Source organism: Orbicella faveolata, unplaced genomic scaffold (assembly GCF_042242905.1).
Source record: "Orbicella faveolata isolate gen_17 unplaced genomic scaffold, um_ofav_v1 contig_3, whole genome shotgun sequence".
Taxonomy (NCBI): Eukaryota; Metazoa; Cnidaria; class Anthozoa; order Scleractinia; family Merulinidae; genus Orbicella; species Orbicella faveolata.
This window is the reverse complement of record NW_028301558.1, coordinates 14542501-14563364: the sequence shown is the minus strand read 5'-3', so window position 1 is coordinate 14563364 and position 20864 is coordinate 14542501. Positions and strand designations below refer to the sequence as shown.

General features: G+C 40.1%; 4 protein-coding genes across 6 annotated transcripts in view; 1 reads left to right on the top strand and 3 right to left on the bottom strand.

Moving 5' to 3' along the window:
- Positions 1-7422, top strand: part of LOC110048087 (polycystin-1-like protein 2) — a 50458-nt gene extending 43036 nt beyond the window's left edge. For all 3 annotated transcript variants that reach the window (XM_020753865.2, XM_020753864.2, XM_020753866.2), the window contains 3 exons: positions 748-964; positions 1633-1801; positions 3748-7422. In XM_020753865.2, coding sequence (XP_020609524.2) covers positions 748-964; positions 1633-1801; positions 3748-5519 — 2158 coding nt within the window. In that variant the 3' untranslated portion in view covers positions 5520-7422. The remainder of the gene's footprint in view (positions 1-747; positions 965-1632; positions 1802-3747) is intronic.
- On the bottom strand, positions 6968-11360 carry LOC110048090 (pyruvate dehydrogenase [acetyl-transferring]-phosphatase 1, mitochondrial-like). The gene is made up of 2 exons (XM_020753868.2): positions 9956-11360; positions 6968-8576 (listed from the first exon to the last, which is right to left on the bottom strand). Exons 1-2 carry the CDS (start codon positions 11085-11087, stop codon positions 8011-8013), a joined length of 1698 nt encoding a protein of 565 aa, XP_020609527.2. The 5' UTR covers positions 11088-11360; the 3' UTR covers positions 6968-8010.
- Positions 11361-12021: 661 nt separating this feature from the next.
- Positions 12022-18301, bottom strand: LOC110048093 (calcium/calmodulin-dependent protein kinase type II alpha chain-like). Its single transcript, XM_020753875.2, has 6 exons — positions 17803-18301; positions 15776-15991; positions 14988-15093; positions 14243-14373; positions 13409-13540; positions 12022-12970 (listed from the first exon to the last, which is right to left on the bottom strand). The coding sequence occupies exons 1-6, from the start codon at positions 17962-17964 to the stop codon at positions 12746-12748; spliced, it is 972 nt and encodes a 323-aa protein (XP_020609534.1). The 5' UTR covers positions 17965-18301; the 3' UTR covers positions 12022-12745.
- A 735-nt stretch (positions 18302-19036) lies between these two features.
- LOC110048092 (calcium/calmodulin-dependent protein kinase type II subunit gamma-like) overlaps positions 19037-20864 on the bottom strand; it is an 8035-nt gene continuing 6207 nt past the window's right edge. The window contains exon 7 of the mRNA XM_020753874.2: positions 19037-20716. Within this exon, the coding sequence (XP_020609533.1) occupies positions 20395-20716 (322 nt within the window). The 3' untranslated portion in view covers positions 19037-20394. The remainder of the gene's footprint in view (positions 20717-20864) is intronic.

The following is a 20864-nucleotide window of genomic DNA, read 5'->3' as shown; positions in this document are numbered from 1 at the left end:
TGCCTGTGGTTAAGGTCATTCCCCAGTATTGCATTGCGCATCCGTACTGCGCATAATTTCACGCGTGATTAGCGCGGGCGCGTTAAGAAATGGCGGCTTTTTCTTTACGGCTGGACCTCGCCGTAGAGGTAAATCGTCATTTTCTCGCAAACGAGTATGATGACCTATCATTTTTCTTCTGTTATTTTGAATTGAGTAATAAATTTCTCTGTGTAAAATAAATATGGACCAATTCTCAGTGTAGAACAAAAAACAATCGTCGGAAACGTGAATTTAGCAAACAATCGTGACTACAATCATGGTGCTACTATAAGGATTTATTGGGTATAACTGACAAGGTGCTATTGCTCCTAAACAAACATGCGGACCCCTCATTTTTATTTCAAAATTTACGTTCCTATAATATAAACAAACAATAGGCAAAGTTTCACAAAAATCTCAGTGCAGGTTCTATTTCAGTGGAATGACCTTAAGCAGCTCTGATGGCTTGAGTCCATTTCCAAAATACGTGATTGATGTTTATGACTGTCCAATAAAATCGGATGAGCTCACAATTAAAAATTATTATTATTATACATATGCTAGAAAAATTAAAACCGGCCAGTCCCGCCCAGGTGATTACTTCGGTGTTGAACAAAAGGTTTGTGGGCTCTGGGGAAGGAAGTTTATTTTGATCATGTTTTACCGCTCTTTTGATCATTTTGTCTTAATTAATAATGTAAGTCTTTTATCATTTCAATTCTCCAGGCCTCCGGACGAGACTTTCCTGAATACCGCTCGTGCACACCGACTGAAGGAAGTGCGAATGTCCGAAATCCTGAAAGAGATCGTCACATATTTTTTGTTCCTGATGCTTCTGCTACTGGTTACCTATGGCAACAGGGACCCCAACACGTACCTGTTGAGGAAGACCCTCCACGAAACATTTGTGGACCTGGACCAACTCGGTGTAGACCTTGCAGATGTATGTATATCATACCTTCGCTTCTAAATACAAATAAATACTAACATAGTAATTCTCGTCGCAAGGTCTGAAATCTAAAGCAAACGAAGCTTTCGACCGTATCTCACAGTCACAGTCTTCTTCACAAAGTAAACTCTGCGTTGTCACGTGGCTTCATGCCTATTTACTCACGTGACAAGTCAAGTAATAACAATAACATTTCAGACCTTGTGACGTGAATTATCACTATTTAAATCAGTCCAAAGTGTTGATGAAAAAACTACATGAAAACACCAGGCGCGCACTGACAGCAAGGCTTTTGGCGGGAAAACTTGGAAGCCGCGATGAACGCCGGGAATTTTTCTTAAATACTGTCATGGAATACCGCAGAAAATGCAGCAACATTCTAGCTTGCTGATTGACTGCATTCTTCATGGCATGGAACAAATTAATGTTTTCTTCGTTCAAAAAGGCGCCAACAAAAAGAACATAGCGCGCCCTTGAACACCCAGGCTATCCACTCCAATTACGTGACAAAGAGGTGGGCAGCGAGACAGTCAGAATCTAGAATTTTGTTTTAGATACGATCAGGAGCCATAATCGGGGTTAAAGGCTTTATCGGCGATTAAGCTGTTGACGACGGGTAAATAAGTAAATTAATAGTTGGCTGCTAACTTTATACTTTTTAGGCGACTGACGTCGATCTATTCTGGCACTGGGGCCGAGAAACACTGGTACCGAATTTGTACCCAGGGGTGCTCTACAATAACAAATCGGACAAGTACACCGGGTTCCTTTCTGACAGAAACAACTACCTTGTTGGGATTTCCAGGCTTAGACAAGCGCGCGCGAAAAAAGGTGGGAGATTTGCTCTATTCTACTTAGCTCTTATTAACCGAGCAGGAGGTCTGTATGGGGGAATCTTGACCGAGGTCGTGAGGACCGAATGCAGTGAGGTCTGTACACACGACTAAGGTCAAGATTCTCACATACAGACCGACTAAGCTCGGTTAATAAGACGTTTATTATATGGCAAACAAGAACAATTCAATTGTTTTAATATAACTGGTTTGCTCTAAGTGACATTTTGCTTGCGAACGGCGATGAGCTGAATTTAATTCTGCCAGAGTTTGCTCATCCTCTTTACTTTTTTTTCTCATCATGCTTTTTGGCACTTCCATAAATAAATATTGCTAGAAGAAAATAGTCAATGATTTTGCTTTTTAGTTTAGATGCCGGTCTAGATGGAAAAATCTAGACCGCTTTCAATACCGATTTCAGACAATCAAATTCGTGAATTTGGTAGTTCCCAATCCTTGTGAGACAGAGCCATATAATAAAAGAAAGTTATTTATGTTTATGACTGGGATCTAGTTAACTGGCTTTTCTCATTGGAAATCCGGAGGAAGAGGATAGTGTCTTGTTTATTGCCCTGTCATGTAAAAGCTGAGGGAGCGTTCTGACCCAAAAGTTAGCATATATTACGGTTAAAATAACAAAACTGTTTGCCTTGCCAAAATTTGGAAGCCTCCGAGGCAGCACTTCGGCTTCTTTGAAGATTGCTGGTTTTCAGTGTCACGCAATTCAAAACAGATCAAAATCAAAATCAAAACCGGTCAATAGATAAAGTCCAGAATCTGGGAAATGAAAGAAGGTATCTATGCAAAGACTCTCGCCAAAATTCTGGTCACAAGAATTTTTCTTATGCGAGATATGCAGAGAAAATTTTTTCCCAAATTTATAGATATTTGTATGGAGACGCCATGCTGGTGCCCATCCGTATGGGCACCAACATGGCGGCTGGAAACCAACAGAAACATCTGTCACTGCGTTTTGCTACAAAACCGTTAATTTATCCCTCGAGGAACTCTAAAACATTAAAATAATACTTTTTTAAGACATGAACTGTTCAGATAGCCAAGTTCCCCGAAATGTCAGTTTTTTAACCATCATGACAGCTCTCTAGGCCGTCATGTAAATGCCGCGTCACGCAAAAGTTTGGAAATTCAAGAGTAGTGTATTACAAAACCACGAAACCATTCGAAGCGAAAATTTGTATGAATATTAGTTTTCAGCTGCTCTTATACATCATCAAAGTAAAATCTCAGGAAGATCAATAGTTTTGTAGTTCGAATTTAAGTGACGTCATGTGAAAACCAGCTATTGGCGAAATTTTGGCAATCCACAAAAATTTGGCAAGTTTGTGAAACTGGGGGTCGCACTTATTTTAAGCTACTTGTTGACAGATCTATTACTTATACAAACAAAATTGGCTCTAGTGCGACCCGGGCCCAAGAGAGGATAAAGGGTCATTGAGTTGGTCCCCATATAGGCCTTGTTCTCTAGGAAACCCCATCACGTTATGTCGAGATATGGTACCCAGTTCTTGCGCATAATTAATGTTACTATGCGCTTCGCGTAGACGTTTTCTTGGAGGATGAATTAAAAAGCCTTTTGGGCTGTGCACGTGAGTAAACTTCTTGTCAGAGGATGAACTGTTTCTAGACTTTCCTGAGATTTCTGAGGTCTAGAGTGATTTAAAATATAAATTCCGTGGCTATTTACCTTGGATGTATGGCCTGTATGGGGAAGTAACTCTCTTTAGTCTTAATTTTCATCCTCTCTTGGACAACACTGATGAACTTGAAAACCACTTTACTCGCTTTAAGACGATCGTTATCCCACAGTCTCAGTTTCTGTTTCACGATGTGATAATCAAACAGGGCAATTTGAAGTTACCATCGAAATAAATTGGTACAAAAATTTTAAGTTTCACTTTGTCGTGTTTTTCTTTTCTTTGACAGACTCCTGTGAGATCGTTCAACAATTCCAACGCTTCTTCAACCACTGTTATCCTGAGTACTCCTTGACGAACGAAGACACGAACGACTATGACATAGGATGGAAATTCCTAAACGAAAGTAAAACAACAAACTCTCGCCGAAGGAGAAGCATTCAAGAGCAGTTTGCCTTCCGTGGAGAAGACAGGTTCCTTATCGAATTCGGCGATACTTCCCGAATTCGATCGCGTCGTGCAATTGAGCCCGTGTACACTTCTACTTCCGGTCGTCAACAGAGAAGAAAGAAGCGGCCTGGAAACACAGCTAAAAATTACTACGTGTTGAACTCAGCCATGCTTCCGGATGGGTCCATCATTTCCTGTCCCTCCCGGTGGGTGCATCAAAGCGCACTGGACCTCAGAGGGTACCCCTTCTGGGGACGAATGACCATTTACGGGGGAGGTGGTTATCCAGCGGAGTTAGGATACGACTATCCCACGGCACTGACTGTCATCGCTGATCTTCATTCTCACAACTGGGTTGACATGCAAACGCGCTCGATTTTCGTCGAATTTACGGTGTACAACGCTAACGCTAACTTATTTGGCATCGCGTACCTGTTTTTTGAATTTTTGCCCACGGGTGGAGCCTTTCCTTACGCGCATTTTGCCGTATCCAGGCTGTACAGCTATGTCGGTCATTTCAGCCATTTCATCCTGGCCTGTCAAGTGTTCCTGATCCTGTTTATGCTCTATTTCATGTACCGCGAAGGTAAAGCCATCTATAAGAAAGGCAAGGCCTACTTTAACGGGTTCTTCAATTGGATGGAGATAGTTATGATCGCATGTGAGTTAGCAATGGTAGTTCTGTTCTTTGGGCGTCTCTGGGAAGTGAACAAGAACTTGGAAGAGCTACGCTACAATCCTAAGGACTTTGTAAGCTTCCAGTACGCAGGGGCAGCGGATGAATCGTTGACTTTCATCATGGGGATTCTAGTGTTCCTGGCGACCCTCCGCTTCCTGAAGCTGTTTAGGTTCAACAAGCGCATGTCCTTGCTGGGATCGACGATTGGAGAGTGCGCAAAGCCGCTTGGATCATTCTGCATCAGTTTCATGATCGTGTTTTTGGCGTACGCCATTCTTGCTTACCTGGTATTCGGGCTCGATAACGACAAGTTCAGGAATTTTTTCACCACCATTGAAACTCAGATCAGCATCATTCTGGGCGACTTCGACTACGAAGAACTCTCAAGCACAAACCGCATTCTGGGACCGGCGTACTTCTTCAGTTTCATGTACTTCAGTGTTTTCTACCTGCTGAACATGTTCATGGCCATCATCAACGACTCCTTTTCAGAAGTCAAGTCTTCGAACGACAAGCAAAAGAATGAGTATGAAATGGTTGAATTTATCCTGGCCAGATTTAAAGAGAATCTGGGCATCAACCGAAACCGTATCGGGACGAGCAAAAGCCCGTTTAAGAGTCATTCGGCGGGATTTCCTATGTCACCACCATTCTTGCCATCTGACTACAAGCACCGAGACGAAGATGGTATCAGCTTGGAAAGCAGTCTGTCTGACACCGACGAAAGTCCTCCAGCAATCACCCCACATAGCTTCCTTCGCAGGCTGTCGGAGTTAAACAAACGCGTAGATGAGATGACCACGTTCGTGGACAAAAACGACCAACATGACGCCGACAATGACCAAATGCTGCTTGAACTTATTGAAAACATGAAAACCGACGCGGAGGAAGTGCGATACGGTTCCATCGCCACGGTCCAAATAAGACTGTGACATTTGTTGCTAAAGAATACATTATTTCCAACTTTTCCATACGTAATTAACACTTAACTGTAAGTAGGTAAGTTTAGAACAGGGAGATTTTTGTGCTCCTAAGAAAATTTATTAAGAATATTCAAGGAATATTAACGCACTTAGCAACTTCGGGGACAAATGAGCAGTATCTACAACGGCCCTAAAACCAGGGTTATTTCCCACTGCCTGTTTTTTGAAATCTAAGACGTTGGAAACGACATTGTAAGGTGTGAACCCTTGGTACAAGATTCACGCGTTGTAGCGCAGTTTTGTAGAATTTTGATTTTTTTTTATTAGTTCCCAAGGAAAAACGCAATCCCAGCCGTAATTGCCTGGGTTTTTCAAAAGCTATGTAAAGAATTACACATCTTAAAAAGTTTAGCCTAAATTTTTCAAGTTCATTCTTCGCAATCTGTCTATATCGTCGCTAATACTATTATTATTGATCCTTATTCCTATTAGCTTAGTAAACTATCGTTCTGAGTTTCCTATAGTTTAAAGGTAATTTCGCATGTCGCCATAACGATTCAAAATATCAGAACATTGAAACTTTAAATTAAGTGCTTTCCATTGTCACAGGGAATCTTATCAAAACTTGATGTCAACGCCCAAATATTTACTAGATGAAAGAAGTCGATCTTAATTGCAGTATTTGTTTTTAGCTTAGCTTGTACTTGACATTTTTTAGAGGGCAATTACATGCTGCCTCACATTCAGGTAATAAACCAAATTAGAGTTTTCTTCAATCTGTACGGCTCTATATTATTGACACTAGCATCGTCAATTACCAGGAGCAGTTTTTGTCTGTTACGAAACGTTTGCACGAATGTAACAACCAATCACAGGGTGTAATAACGCAAGCCTGACCCAATTTCGGATTACTGACACTAGAATGAAAACCGTTCTCAGCTGCGTTCTCACTGGAGGCCATTCTAAATTAACCTGCGTGAACTTCCCATCCAGATTATGCGCTTTTGTTCTCGTCCCATTCCCCGCTAAGGATGAATATGTGATCAGAATCATTGTTATGTGCACATTATTTGTTTGTTCTGGTCTCTTTTCTCATCGGGAGGCTTTTTAATTTCTCATTACTCTCCACTAAGCGCTTAAGTACTCCATAGAGCTAAACATGGCTCGCAATATAGAATCTTGCAACCACCGGAAAGCGCGGGAAATTTTACGAACTTAATTCACGATTGGTTTCAATTTGCGCCTGATTGGCTTTGAAAACAACATGCGTGTTGTGATTAGTTAGATGCTGCAGGCAGTTTGAACCAATCAGAGTGTGTGAATGTAAAGCCAAAACAAACGGGATTTTTTCCGTCCGTCAATGCATAGCATCTCCAACAGCTAGTTTTGCGTCCGAAATACCAGTAAAATGCATATATTAAACAAGTTGTTTCGTTTTATCACTCCAAGACACAGAACAACTTTCCCTTATTTATTCGTTTATACAAACCACGGAATAAAACATTCCCTATTCATATTGAGAACTACTTAATAAGAATTAATTAAATAATTGAGCCATTGTAGAATGAAGAGGAAGTGATAACATGTAGAACACCGCCATTATTGAGTCATCAGTATGTAAACATACTTTCCTTGTCAAGTCTCTGACATTGAAGAATTTGTAAGACACACTCAAGATAACGTGTGTTTTCCAAGACTCGACTCTAACATTTTAGCAACATTAATTACTAATTTAATTAGTCACAGTTTAGTTATTAAGCGTGACTAGGACCTTTTGGTTATGAAAGGATTAATTTAGTTTTTGGCAAATTTTTGTTAAAAGAAAAGCTGGAAGAGTATAACATAAATTATACTTGTGCTAACCCAACACACTTGTATGCACATTAAGTAATAAATTTGACATTCCACTTGATTTGATGTGTAGCCTACATTTTCATTTTCATTTACGTGCCCACACATCGAGTCGCATGCTTTAACAATTCCAGTGCTTTCTCTTTCAAAGAATTGCAAACTTTTCCCGCGTTCCACATCAAATCGGTATTTTCTTTCAATACTATGAAATTTGAAGATACGCCCTGGGCTGGCATGGGGTATTTTGGGGGTGTGGGAGTTACTGTCTCCAGATTACATTAATGCAATTCCCCAAATCTCAGATGCAAAAATCCTTCTGATTATAAGTCCCTAATTGCAGAGATTTTGGTATCTGAGATTTTGGCAACTGAGATTTTTTCCCCTGGGAGTACATGTGCTTAGAATAGGGATTATTTTCTGCCAGTTTATTTTAGGGGCGCATCATAACTTTTAAGAATGTTACAGTACAGGGTTATCTTCAGCAGTTTATTCCCTTTCCCCCAGGTGGGGGAAAGGGCCCGCTTATTTCCAGGGGTGGAGAAAAAGGGGGAAAGTGGTGTTATCTTGCTACATGCATAGATGAATGCAAGGAAACCTGCACCTGTATTTCCATCTACTATACACATAGGTACTACACCCTAACATTCACCTACTCCACTGCCACATTGCTCCAATCAAAGTGCACTACAGTAACTGTAATGTCATCTCGGTACATGCGCACATCAGGGTAAGGAATACTTAAGCTTGTACTGACAGACACATGATCTTCACCACCAAGAGCTGCCTTGATGAGACAGGAAGCAGAGTTCTCCACATTGCATGCAGATTTCTGTTCTTGATATGTGATACTGTAGCCTGGATTGTGTCTCTGTAAATTATCCCTAACAAAGTCAACCGCTTCCTCATTACTCAGCATATCCCATAAACCATCAGTGGCGAGAATCAGAAATTTGTCTGAGCACTGCAGCTGGTATGACGTCACTTCTGGTTCAGCAGTGAGATAGGGTGGAGTGAGGAATTCTTTAGCATCAGAGAGTGATTTTAAGCCCCTTTCATGGAACACTTTATCTTGTTTCTTCTTGCTCCATTTGAATTTAGCATCGCCAAATGCCCTTAACGGTGCAAGGCGGCCAAGAAGTCTTCCATGTTTAAGGCAAGTAGATGCCTCTTCAACTGGATGCTCACTCAATACTCTCTGGACTTCACTGGGGTTAGCTAGCAATGACAAATGAATAACTCCAAGTTAAAGTTGATAAATATGCAAGCAATCTGATTATTAATGGCACTTCTTGTAAAGAAAATATTAATATGAGGCATTTTTCATACTAAAATTTGAGAAACTGTGCCAAAGCTATTATGTTATTTCACCGATCACCATTTGATTACTCATATGAACTGTATAAAGTAACACACTATGTCATATTAACTCTAATTATTTAGCTTACCAAACATTAACTTACTTAGATCTGTCATAATTTCATTTAACTATGTTTGATTCAGAACAGTTATGTTAATTTGTAAGTCCTTATCAGTAGTGAGAGAACCTCCACTAAATTCACTAGTCTGTAATCAGGGAACAAGTTTGGGCAATTATTTTGATTTAGATGTAAGTACAGTGTGAAATCATAAAGGGAAATAGAGTTTCTCAATTGACTTTTTAAAGTACATTATCAAATAGCATTTCCAGTTTAGGTGTGACTACAGGCTTGTAAGTGGCTTACAATGTAGCATGGAGAGCTCAGGATGCAGTATTGTCATTATAGACAGGATGCTAGCCCAAATTACCTCAAGCACTTTTGTCACATTGCTTTGACAATTCAGCAGTACATATTTATACTTATAATCCATCAAATATTTTCGCTCGCAAGATTGGTCTAAAAGCGTCACCTGACCAAATATTCCCCAGCTAAAACTTGGGAATATCCAAGGATATTCCCCAATTTTCAAAACCCTGCATGTTGCGAAAAATATTTGAAGGATAATAAACACAATAGCCTCCATTTGGCATGAAAATGTGCTTGCATATTTGTCCTTGGACATTATCTGTTCCTCAAAGCTCACAGTTTTCCTCGAACCATGCTCTTGGAAAACTGTTCGCTTCTCGCCTCAGAACAGATAATGTCTGCGGACAAATATCCGAGCATATTTTCACGCCAAATGGAGACTAATGTATTATATACTTGTTATACCTCCCAACTCAAATATGTTTTTCGATTGGAGGGGAATGTGTCAGGTGTCATTGGTCAAAACTTGCGAACTCCCTAGGGTGAATAAAACTCATTAACTCCCAAGGGAAACAACAACTCAAGAACTCTTGACTTACACGTGATCAGGGTGTGCACCTTGAAGCCGCAGCAATTTTTGTGCCAGCCTTTGTCAACAGATGTTGTTCTTGCAGTTTGTTGAGTTGGGAGGTATAACAAAACACTAAAGGACTAGCCCCAGGGGAAACAGTGAGTTTTGTTTCCCCTCTGTGAACATTGAGGGTCTCGGGGAAACAAAATTTATGGTTTCCCTTGGCAATGGGGCCAGTCATTAAATGCTTCTTGTTGACCCCTGGCTTAAGTAAAATGTGATTTCAGCATGGTACTTACCAGCTGTATGGTCAGTGGATAACTGCAGTGCTGACCACTGCCCATCCTCACTCTGCACACCAAGCACAGCACGGCAGTCTCCACAGTTTGCCACAGTGAGCTCTGTGCCCTTTATGTACGCAACCAATGCACAAGCCCCTGATGTAGCTGACTTAAATTTGTGTTCATTAGCTTCCTGGTTATCTCCTTGGGATAATGCTTCATGACTTAAATTGTCATCTAGTCTAAGAAAAGCTTTGGACAGTGCTGCCATAGTTTGAAAAACTTGCTCTTCCTTTGCCTCTGCAGCAGCAGCTTGGTGGCCATGAGTCTCCTGAAGATGCGCAAGTGTAGGGGCCACAGAATCACCACTGTGATGTCTCTTTTGCACCCTACGCAGCTCCAAAAAGTAATTCTTAAGATTTTCATAGTAGACAGGGTCCTCACGGTAATTGTAGTTATTAGGGGCATTAGAAACCAGAAAGTGCTTAGCACAAAGGTAGTTCTTTAAAGTTGATCCTAAAAGAATTTCATTTGGAAGCAGTGCCAGTCCTATATAATCTGAGAGGCGTTGAGCCACATTATGAGCACAGCTGTTTCCTCCATGACCGTCCAACACTCCAAATAACAGGGCTTCCCTGTCGTGCAGTAATCTTGTCACGAACCTTCGATCCTCAGTAGGTTCGTTAGAAGGCAACAGATTGGACTCAAATCTGCTTACAATTCCGCCCTGAAGCTTCCCTTCACATTCATTTTTCGTAATAATGTCCATAACTTCCTCATCTGACATCATCCATGGTTCTTTGGAGCTGCTTCGAATGTTTATTCCGAATAAGCTCGATCGGGCGCGAGCTTTCGTCGACGTCAATGCCTGTAACACCGCTAAGTTGCCGATATTTGCAAATCCACGATAACCGAGACGGGTTGAAATTCTACTATTCCAATTAAAACTATTAATTGTTTTCTTTCTTCCTTCGGTATAACTACGTCTGGAAAATGATCCCTTGAAGTTTGAGAACATACCACGTTGCATAAGTGATGACTTGTTTATACATTGTTGTGCTTTTGAGATTCCAGCGCGCGATGAACGGGCCATCTTAACGGTCAACATCTTAGTCACGTCCTGTAGCAACGACTTCAACCAGTTTGTCATTAAAATGACGGGAAGATCTTGAGAACAAAGCCAATTTTACCCCCAATATTCTTCAGTCCCTTCAGTGTACGTATATATCTCTAATGACAATGATATCGAACGGCTTAGTCTCTTTTGAAAACGCAGATCGCGCCTTTCGTCAGTAGCACACGATCCATGTTGCAGCGTTTTCTCGTTGCATAAAGCAAAATTCATCCATTATGGTTGGTTATGACCTCACAAACAACAACAGTACAATTAAGCAAACTTCCTTGGGTTCGACCGCCATGTTGATTAACAAAGTACCCATAATGCCCTGTTGACAGAGAAAGACTACTTCCCAGGCCCAATCACCCGTTCTAGTTTTCGGCGTGTCTTCGCCCGTACCGTTGAGCCTGTAAACGCGCACTGCTGTGGCTTTTGTTTTCAGTTCTTTATTAAGGCTGGATTCAGAGGATTTAAGGCTAGATGGTGGCACTACATTGAAAGAGGATTTCCAGTCCGTACTGCGCAGTCTCAGCACCCTAATGACACTGTTCATAAACATTATAAGTCTCCTCGATGAAATGCGAATCGATCAGTGGAATCGATTTTATTCGTTACGAACCTCATACCCTATCTCTAAGGTCTTTCAAATTCTTTTTCCAACAGTTTCATTGATTTTTACAGCTTCGAAATTGTTTCATCAAGTGGTACTAGAAAGAACGAAGCATAAAGCGTCGACCGCTCGCATCCGTAATGGAGCTTGTTTTGAAACTTTGAATTTACCTGATGTAAGTAGTTGCCAAATGTTTACATTTTGTGATGTCTTACATGAAATAACACAAAAAACGTAAACAAACTCTCGAGAGTGCGCAGTACGGACTGGAAATCATCTAGTACCCATTTACATTGGCCGGTTTCGCCCGCCAGATCACACCTCTCCGGCAAATCAATAAAAGACGCAACCAAACCCTTCTGCCTTTTAATTCATTTTAATTTTATATTTCATATAAGGCATTTACTTTTGCTAATTGTGGTAAAATTCTCAGATTTCTCTGAATAAACCCGCTTTTTTTCCATTTGCTTGATTTTTTTATTTTTAATTTGTTTCGTTGTTGCGCGATTCTTTTCCTCGAGTCCGAAAGTCACTCCTCCTTTTCTAATGCTCAAATAAGGAGCAAACACCTACGGCTGAAAATACTCATCGCCAGCGTAGAATAAGATGACGAAATCAGCGACGTCTGTATCTGAATCGGCTGTTCTTTTAACTTCGTCCGTTTTGCCTGAGCTCTTGCGAAAGCGTAGTCCATGTATCATTTATTACATTTCTTAAAAAAAATACCTAGAAGGCATACCTAGAACAAATTCATGAAAAGGTATATGATTCCAAGTTAACTGGGTGTCACTGATGCACAAACAAGGTATTTCAGTGTAGTTAGGATAAGATATATGGACAAGAAAAATTTGGGTCCGGTCAGAAATCTTTCACCGTCGTCACGAAAGCTATTTCGCTAGGAAACCACGGTCAGTAACTGAGCAATGGTGATGTCTTTCGCGTAAAAAATGTATCATTACAATAATACTGATAAATAAAACCAAAATGCTATGCAAGTCTCGCTAGGACACAGAAGAAGAAATTTATGATTTAATAGTGACTGTATGGAAAATGTTGGGTTTTATAGTTTTCAGTATTTGTTTTACGATTTTACACCGTTCATCAAAGCCAGAGGTTCTGGGTTTTCCATCATTCGTTTCATAGCAAAAATCGTGTACACAGCTCCTCTGAGTTTTCTTTTGGCGTTAAAAGCATTCAGATTATCCAAAGTTCCCTTCCGATGGGCGGTCGATAATTTTCTGTTCTGGGTCCACGGATCTTTAACAACTTCCACCGCTGTTGCTCGTTCATTTCTGTCGACCATGAACTGCAAAAGGAAGTGGATAGATTCAATAAAAGTCAGCACAAAGTGAAAACGATTCGCTTAATTTCAAAGCAGAAATTGCTGCATGTAGTGTACCTTTATTGGAATCAAAGGACGCCTCCTATTCAGAAATTAATTATATCGTTATCGATTTATTTATTTTGACATGCCAGATAAGGTTTCCTCCAATGCCATAACTTGGTATCGACCACTAGATAACCACCCGCGATCCACAATCTTTTATTTTGTTACGATGAGGGGCTAACGCTGGAGACATTGGCTTTCCAAATCCGTTACGGTGGTTAATTTTCCCATATCAGTGTTTAAAATTTATAGCACGGACTTTTAAAGCCAATACACGTACGCGTTGCCGACCTACTACAACTGGCTTAGACAAAAATGCAACGATATGAGAAGAGGAGAATGGACAAAATGCCTTACCATGCTTTTTATCAGCCGTTTAGCTCCTTCGGAGATAGATTTCCATTCTTGATCTGGGAAACTGTACTTTCCACGTGCGATGAGACTGTAAAGCTCTTCTCTATTTGTGCTCCAGAAAGGAGGATAACCGGCCTTTGAAAAGAAACATGGCGATTAATCTGAGTACTGATTTTCACGACATGTCGGCATTCATTAGTCTGACCAGGAGTCAAGCACATAAACAGATGATAACTATGTAAGGGCTTAATGTGGGTTAAGTGTACATAAGTGTTGTTACTGTTGTTGTTGTTGTTGTTGTTGTTGTTTTTGTTGTTGTAGAAGTAGTCCAGTGACAGCCGGGTCATCAGTAGTTGGTTGTTTAATTTTATCAAACCCTATTTTCGTAATCTGCGCGACGCAATACAACACATTACTACAACAGAGTGCATAGATCTTTTGATCAGTGTCGAAAAACTTGTGAGAGTTAGCGTGATACATGTACAAGAAAAAGAATATGCACTTTATGTTCGCTCTGCTTTTCAACCATGTCTGTGCGGGACTGCCGGCACATGCTATATTCGGGTATTCTCTAACAACAAGAGAAAAATGTCTTCATCAGTATTTTGATCCAAACGTGTGGTACACGGAATCACAATTTTATCGAAATACAAAGTGTTCCTCGCTCAGTTTTGGAACCAAAATTTACATATTATCTATTATATTGTAAATTTTATTTTATAATGACCAAAAGTACTAAGTGACAATTTAGAAAAACATTTCACTAGACGATTTATCTATATACATCTCGCGAAATTTGTCTTATAATACAAAAATATCGTGGATTTAAAAACCTACCAACATTGTGTAGAATATCACAGCGCATGCCCAAATATCCACTTCTCTGCCAATAGGTTGTTTTGTAATAGTTTCTGGAGCAAGGTAGAGAGGAGAACCCTCAATTGGACAGGACATGATGTCTGAATGTTCTGAAAAGGAACAATTTTGACGTTGACTAAAACGACCAAAATCAGTCCAACCCGCGCGTAAAATAAACTAAACAGTTATGTTGTGTTTGAATACATATAACAAGCGCAGCGGAGGGGTAACTAATCAGAAAGAGGAGCAGAACAACCTTGGTCTGTTTATCCAAGATGAACAAGATTCCTCGTTGCCACGTGTTTCTCCCAGCCCAGTTCAATTAATGATCATCATGCTACAGAAATCTGCGTTTGGCAGAAAGGTAAGGGTAAAGTCTGCATGCGAGGGAAGTGGCCCATCAGGCCAGGCCGGAGCTTATCCCAGCTTCTGTAGCATGAAGCGACTGAACTAGGAGTATTTCTACTCCCCCCTTGCAGGGATGCTAGTCCATCGCAGGGTTACCCCCACAGCATTGAATTCGCTGTTATAATTTTCTATTCAAAAATTTTTTTTTGACCGCGCGTCCACTGTAACCCAGTTTTCAAGGTCCAGCTAAATCGTTTGCCTCAGTCTCTCTCATTTTAGAAGGATAACCACGCCCTTGAAAACTCTGTTGTAATGCCTGGTCAGATTGTGCGTTTCTTCATTAAAACAGTCGCCTTTACTTATACAATTCTTGTACCTGGTAGTTTCTTGGCCAAACTAAATCCACTGAGTTTCAGTGGAGGAAAGTGGACATTGTTCTCCGCTGACTTCCAGGCAAGAATGAGTTTTTCGGGTCTGATATTCTGCAAGTGAAAAACAAAGGCTGTTATCTAGCTGTTGCTGCTGTTATTAAGGTAAAAAATATGTTAAAAATAACATACCGTAAACTTCCGAAAGTAACGACGATCGTTGCTTTCGGAATTAGCGGTCTTAGGGGCTCGCTACTCTCGATGATGCGAGTTATGAGCTTTTTTTCCAAATAAAAGATAGAAATTTGAAACAAAACATTTGTTCAAAAACGATATAAAATTCGCCTGGTTATTCCAGCTTCATGTTACTACCACATGGGTGGACTCTTAATGCCTACACCGTGTTGTCAGTTGTAGGCGCGAGTTGTTTAAGTTTCAATCGGCGTTCTTTTCTGAGCCCGTTGACTCGTTTCCTTACATTGATATCATAAAAACAAGGAATCTCTATTCCTTCTCCTTTCACCCCTACACCCTCAGTCGCACCTCTGCTTTGAACGGATATGCGCTATACGTATCTTGATATTATTTTGTAGCGATAGCTTGTGCTGAACTTCGTAGTAGTGTAAAAATGTTGGTCTCGTTATTTTCGGAAGGGGAGTTGGTGTGGGGCTTGGCGCGCTACTTTCGGAGGGGCGGGGGGGAGGGGTCGCTACTTTCAGATTTATTACAACCAACAATTTTTTGACGTTACTTTCAGGGGGTTGTTACTTTCGGAAGTAAACGGTAATGGACTTACTCTGTGCACAATCCTGAGCCCGTGTATATACTGCACAGCGCTAAACAACTGTAACATCACCTCGCGAGCTGTGCTCTCGGAGAAGGCATTTCTGGATACCAGATCCTCAAAGAGTTCTCCGCCGCACGCCAGTTCCATAACGAGGTAATATTTATTAAAAGCGGGATAAGAATGATGAAGCTTCAGAATGTTGTGATGATTCATTTCCTGTAGAATCTGGGAAAAAAGATTAAATTTCTCATTAACTTAAAATCTGGTAAAGCAAAATTGATTAATAATTAAAAAATATCTGTTGAGGCAGAAGTACGGTGATAAATAAGGAAAAAACTACAGCAACCGAACCAGTAACTTATAAGTGATTTATTACAAACCAGTCATTTATTACAAACCTGAGTCAGTAAATTACATTACAAGACAAAACAGTAAAATTGATCGAATCTTAATTTATTCTCCGCTGAAATTAGTTGAGCAAGCCGACATCAAACGAAGAGAGGATGCCTGTTTTGCAAGATCCCTGAGAAAGGTTTTGATAAAGGAATAAATAAAACTAGAAAGTGGTTTAAATCTCGGCAATGGGCTGAATAAAGAGTTTCCCTATAACTTTCAATAGTTATAAGAAACACACACTTTAGTCGGCTTGCTTTAGTATATGATTTTTTTTGTTTTTTGTTTTTTTTTTTAATTACAATATTTATGCCTTATTCAATCAGAATTGCGTTCTGTGGTACGGTTTTATTGACCAATCAGGTAGATAACTTCTCACAAGCTTTCCTGCGCTTTCATGTATGCATATCTGGAAATTGCGTTCAATTTAATAAAGTTTCTAGGGTTTTATTGCTAATACACTTGCCACTAAACTCATTAACTGCATCTATACTTATTTTCTTTGATTTTAGTGCTCTGTCTGTCGAACAAGATTATCTTAATCCAGGCACTGATCTTCTCAGATGATAAGATTTTTACACTAAAACAATAGAGAATATGTTAGGCGAGCAACACTAAACCCTAACCCTAAGCTGACTTTTGTCGTATTTCACACCCCAGAAAACAAAATCGTGCCAGTCGAACAAAGCACTGGGTAAACATTTAAATTCTCGTCACGTCCCGTGTTCAGATAACTTTTTCAATATCATGGAGATAATTATTAATTCAAAACGGTTCACTACACATCACTGTCATTATATGTTTACATGATGTTTGGTTTTAACAAGTGGTTAAGCGGTCGACTTCATCAGTTCCCCACTTCCTTCCTTTGTCCATTTTTCTTTACCAGCACGGACTCACCGTTCATTTCGATCAGTGAAGGAATAAAAAAATAGTTTATTCGTGTTTTGGACCTCGCATGTAAATTATGACCACAGGTTATGCGGAAATTCACGTACTTGCGTGATCTTTTTTCCTGTTTTGCGCAGTGTTTAATCAGCGCCATGCATAATTGGCCCAAAGGCACTATTGTTCTGAAAAAATTAATTGTCGTCACAAACGCTTCTTTACGCAGCTTTATGACATTCTTTTGTTAAACTCAACTTATTACATCGTCTGACTTCGCAGACCAATGGTGTACACGTGCGATTCAAAGCTTTTAGCGGCCTTTGGACTTGTAATCTATTGTAAGTGATCCGGTCGTGGGGTAAACTTAACAACTTTTGTTGGAGTTTGTGAATTATACATTGTATGAAGTGATGATAAAAATCAAACAAATTAAAGTTAATATGGATACATAAATCTCGAGAAAGTGTCAGTAAAATTATTTATTTGCCTACACTATAGATTGCGAACACTGGAATAAAATGTGCATCCGCGAATTCTGATAACGCATAAGAAGACAAGGGATGTACACGTGTTCCAAAAAATAGGGTACTTCAATCTCAGCGAATAATTTGTACGCCAAAAGTTAAACAAGCCTCGCTTGGACGCCGGTCACGTTACTTACCTTTGCAGCATGTCTTGGTCTCCCAACTAGTTAGCTTTTCAAAGGATAGCAGTGGCATACGCATCATAAACTGTACAAACGGAAAAACATTTACCTCGATTTCTTGCTCAATTCTTTCTCTCTGTTCGTCTGTGCCATAAATCATTTCCTTCACTGCGAACGCTTGCCTCGTCCGTTTATCGATGCATCTCTTGACTTCGCAGAAGGAACCTTGGCCCAAAATTTCCCTGACATCATACTGGCACACAAATTCCATAACTTGCCGCCTTCCAGTTAATTTTCTCAGCGTATAGTTTCAACTCTGTTCGTATATCCCGGCAGTGTATGCCGGTTTCAAAAGAACTCCATAAGCCGACTCGATTAATTAAAGTAGAAGAGGTTAAAAACCCACAAAAGTAAAAACCGTTTTCAACAAGTTGATTAAAAATGATCAAAAATATATGAGTCTTCTCGCTATTCGACGAGTCGAGACAGACTGCTGAGACGAATTTCTAAACGTGTTTCTCGATTCAAGCTGTGAGATCTTGTGAGCTTTTGTTTTATCGTGAAGTGGCGTTCAGTCGTCATAGAAAGCTAAATCAATAAGCATGTGTCAAAGCGCACATCACATTGAAATAGTAAGTAGTGTTTGATTTACTTCGCCGATCAAACACAATGGACAGCAAACTTAGCATAAACATCTCATATTAAACGCAAAAGCGATAAGCCGTTGCTACTGCTATTCGTAATGGTGTTAGGACTTCATTTAATTTTATGGAGATTCAGTTGCTTTCAATAGAAGCAGTTAAACAAGAACTTAAGTTGACTACAGATGGAAGTTTCTGACTGTAAGTGTCAATTTCAAAAGCAAACAAGTCAAGTGTAATAAATTCGCTATGACGTAGCATAATTGAAATCTATGCTGCACGAGATCGTGTCAGCGCAAATGTCATGCATTTGTTAAGTACGTTGACGTTTAAGTCTACTCAGTTAGAACTGAATTCTGTTTCCAGGATTTTTTTCGCATCTCAGCGCCGATACGATCACCGGAAAAACCTTGGATACGAGGTTGTGCATATGACACCGGGCTTCTTCAATTTCGTCCGGTATAGCTTCGCGCGGGTCTTCACGCGGGACTTCGCGTGATACGCGAGAGGAGGGATAATTCAGTTGCGGGGCACTCGTCTCATTTCCTCAAATAAACGGTTGCATCCTGCGCATCTGACGCGCAAAAGAACTGGATGGGGGAGGAGATTGATGGATAGAAATAAAACTGTCAGAGGGCCAGCATTGTGGCAGGCCTAACCAAAAAGGCAAAGACACTAAGCAGCGTCCACACCAAGCCGAAGAAATTTGAAAACGCAGCTTTATTTCTACAGTCCACCCTAATCCGTCACGATTTAAAACAGAGTTGTCCAAAATTCTCTCCAAACCGGTGGATTTTGAAAACGGCGGCTTTGCGTTTTGAAAACGGAGATTTTCGAAAATGATGGCGTCACGATGATCAAGTGATTTCCCTGATCGAGTTTTCCTCAAACACAAACCCAAAATGACCAATGATTGTTACGTTTTAACATTCCTCCGGCCGGCATAGTGTATGGAAAACATTTGATGCGTTTACAGAGTGAAACCTCCGTTTTCAACTTCCTACGGCGTAGTGTGGGCAACACACTGTAATGAAGAGTACATGTATCACAAATTTGCAGCTCAGTAGACTGTCTTCAAATTCTTCATCCGCGGCTAATTAAGGCACAAGTCATATAAATATATCTTCTATTTAATAAATTTTTAAACCAAAAATATTGAACATCTAACTTTGAAGCTTCTCATTAAAATAAGTTAGTTTGAAATAAATGTCAAGGCAAGATAAAGCAATTTTTTTTAAGTAAATTCAATCTATATCATTGTTAAAAACAAGTCTTGGCAAAACACTTTTTGACTGCATTTGCCAATAGTCAGCCATTGAATAATGCTAAATATCATTAGATAAGGGTACAAGCGGTATTTTGTTGTCTCTCTTTTGCCCTAAAGTCCGCGAGGAATAATGCAAAAACTAAACGAACGAGCACGCCTGATATTAGAGAAGCTAGTAGCAGAGCCTCGAGTCGTTGGCCGCTCAATAAAATATGGTGGTAATGGCATGAAACGAGTTGTTAGGGGTTGCTCGTCATACTTGAGGGCAAAATATTTCCCCGTTTCATTATGATGGCAGAGTAGGCAAGTTTTATTGGTCGGAGGAAGGCCTAATATGGCCGAAATATAGCTGAAAACAAAACTGTCAATATAAATAAGTTATATGGTATTCACTGGATCATACCAATGCAAAGAGAATGCTTTAATTCTCTCGGCTTCTATCGACTTATCTAACACCGCTTGAGGGGTTGTCACGAGTCGCTTCAGGGCGTTCGGGTTAATGAGGGAGCAGCCTCGTTAAGGGAGCAGTTTGTGCTTCTTCCCAACTTATTAAGTAATCACATGGGACAGTCTCGGTTTTCACGGTATATAGCTCAAAAGGATTGCGTAATTGATATTTCCAAGTTACAATACTACTGAGTTGTTGAGTGAGTGTAGCTAACTTTGACGTGAGCTTTTCAAGGAAAGTCCTCAAGAAGACATACATACCCCGCGTAAAAGGCCTTTACGATTCAACATCAGGAGTTTATAATGATAAAATAAAATATTTTTACTTTTATCCAGAATATTAAAACTAGCTGTCATCGTTTGGTATTTTTTTGCCTACTCTGTCTCTTGCCTTTCCTTCTCCAGTCTTTACTTTAATATAAACTGAACTCCTAAAAGCTCTTGATCTTTTGGGTTTTAAGTCAGTGAGGTGATATTCCTTCGGTGTTTTGGCTAAATCGCTGCCAAGTCCATTGACGTCTTCGTCGATTTTTTCAAGTCTCTTTTCTTCCTCGTGTTCTTTGTGTGATAGAATTTCTTGCACTTCATGTTCTAATTCTGGGTCCGGTGTATAGGAATCCTTCCGCGTCAGACGAACTATGTTTTCTTGGCCGGGTGTGAAGGTGAGCCTGTAAAATAACGTTAAAAAATTTATACTAATTATGCAGCCATATCCGTCAGTATTCTTCAGCTTCCCCACCACCTTTACACTTAAGACGTTCTAGTTTTAGAGTTGCACCATTACTGGCCTAAAAGCTTTTGACGCAAACTTTTAAG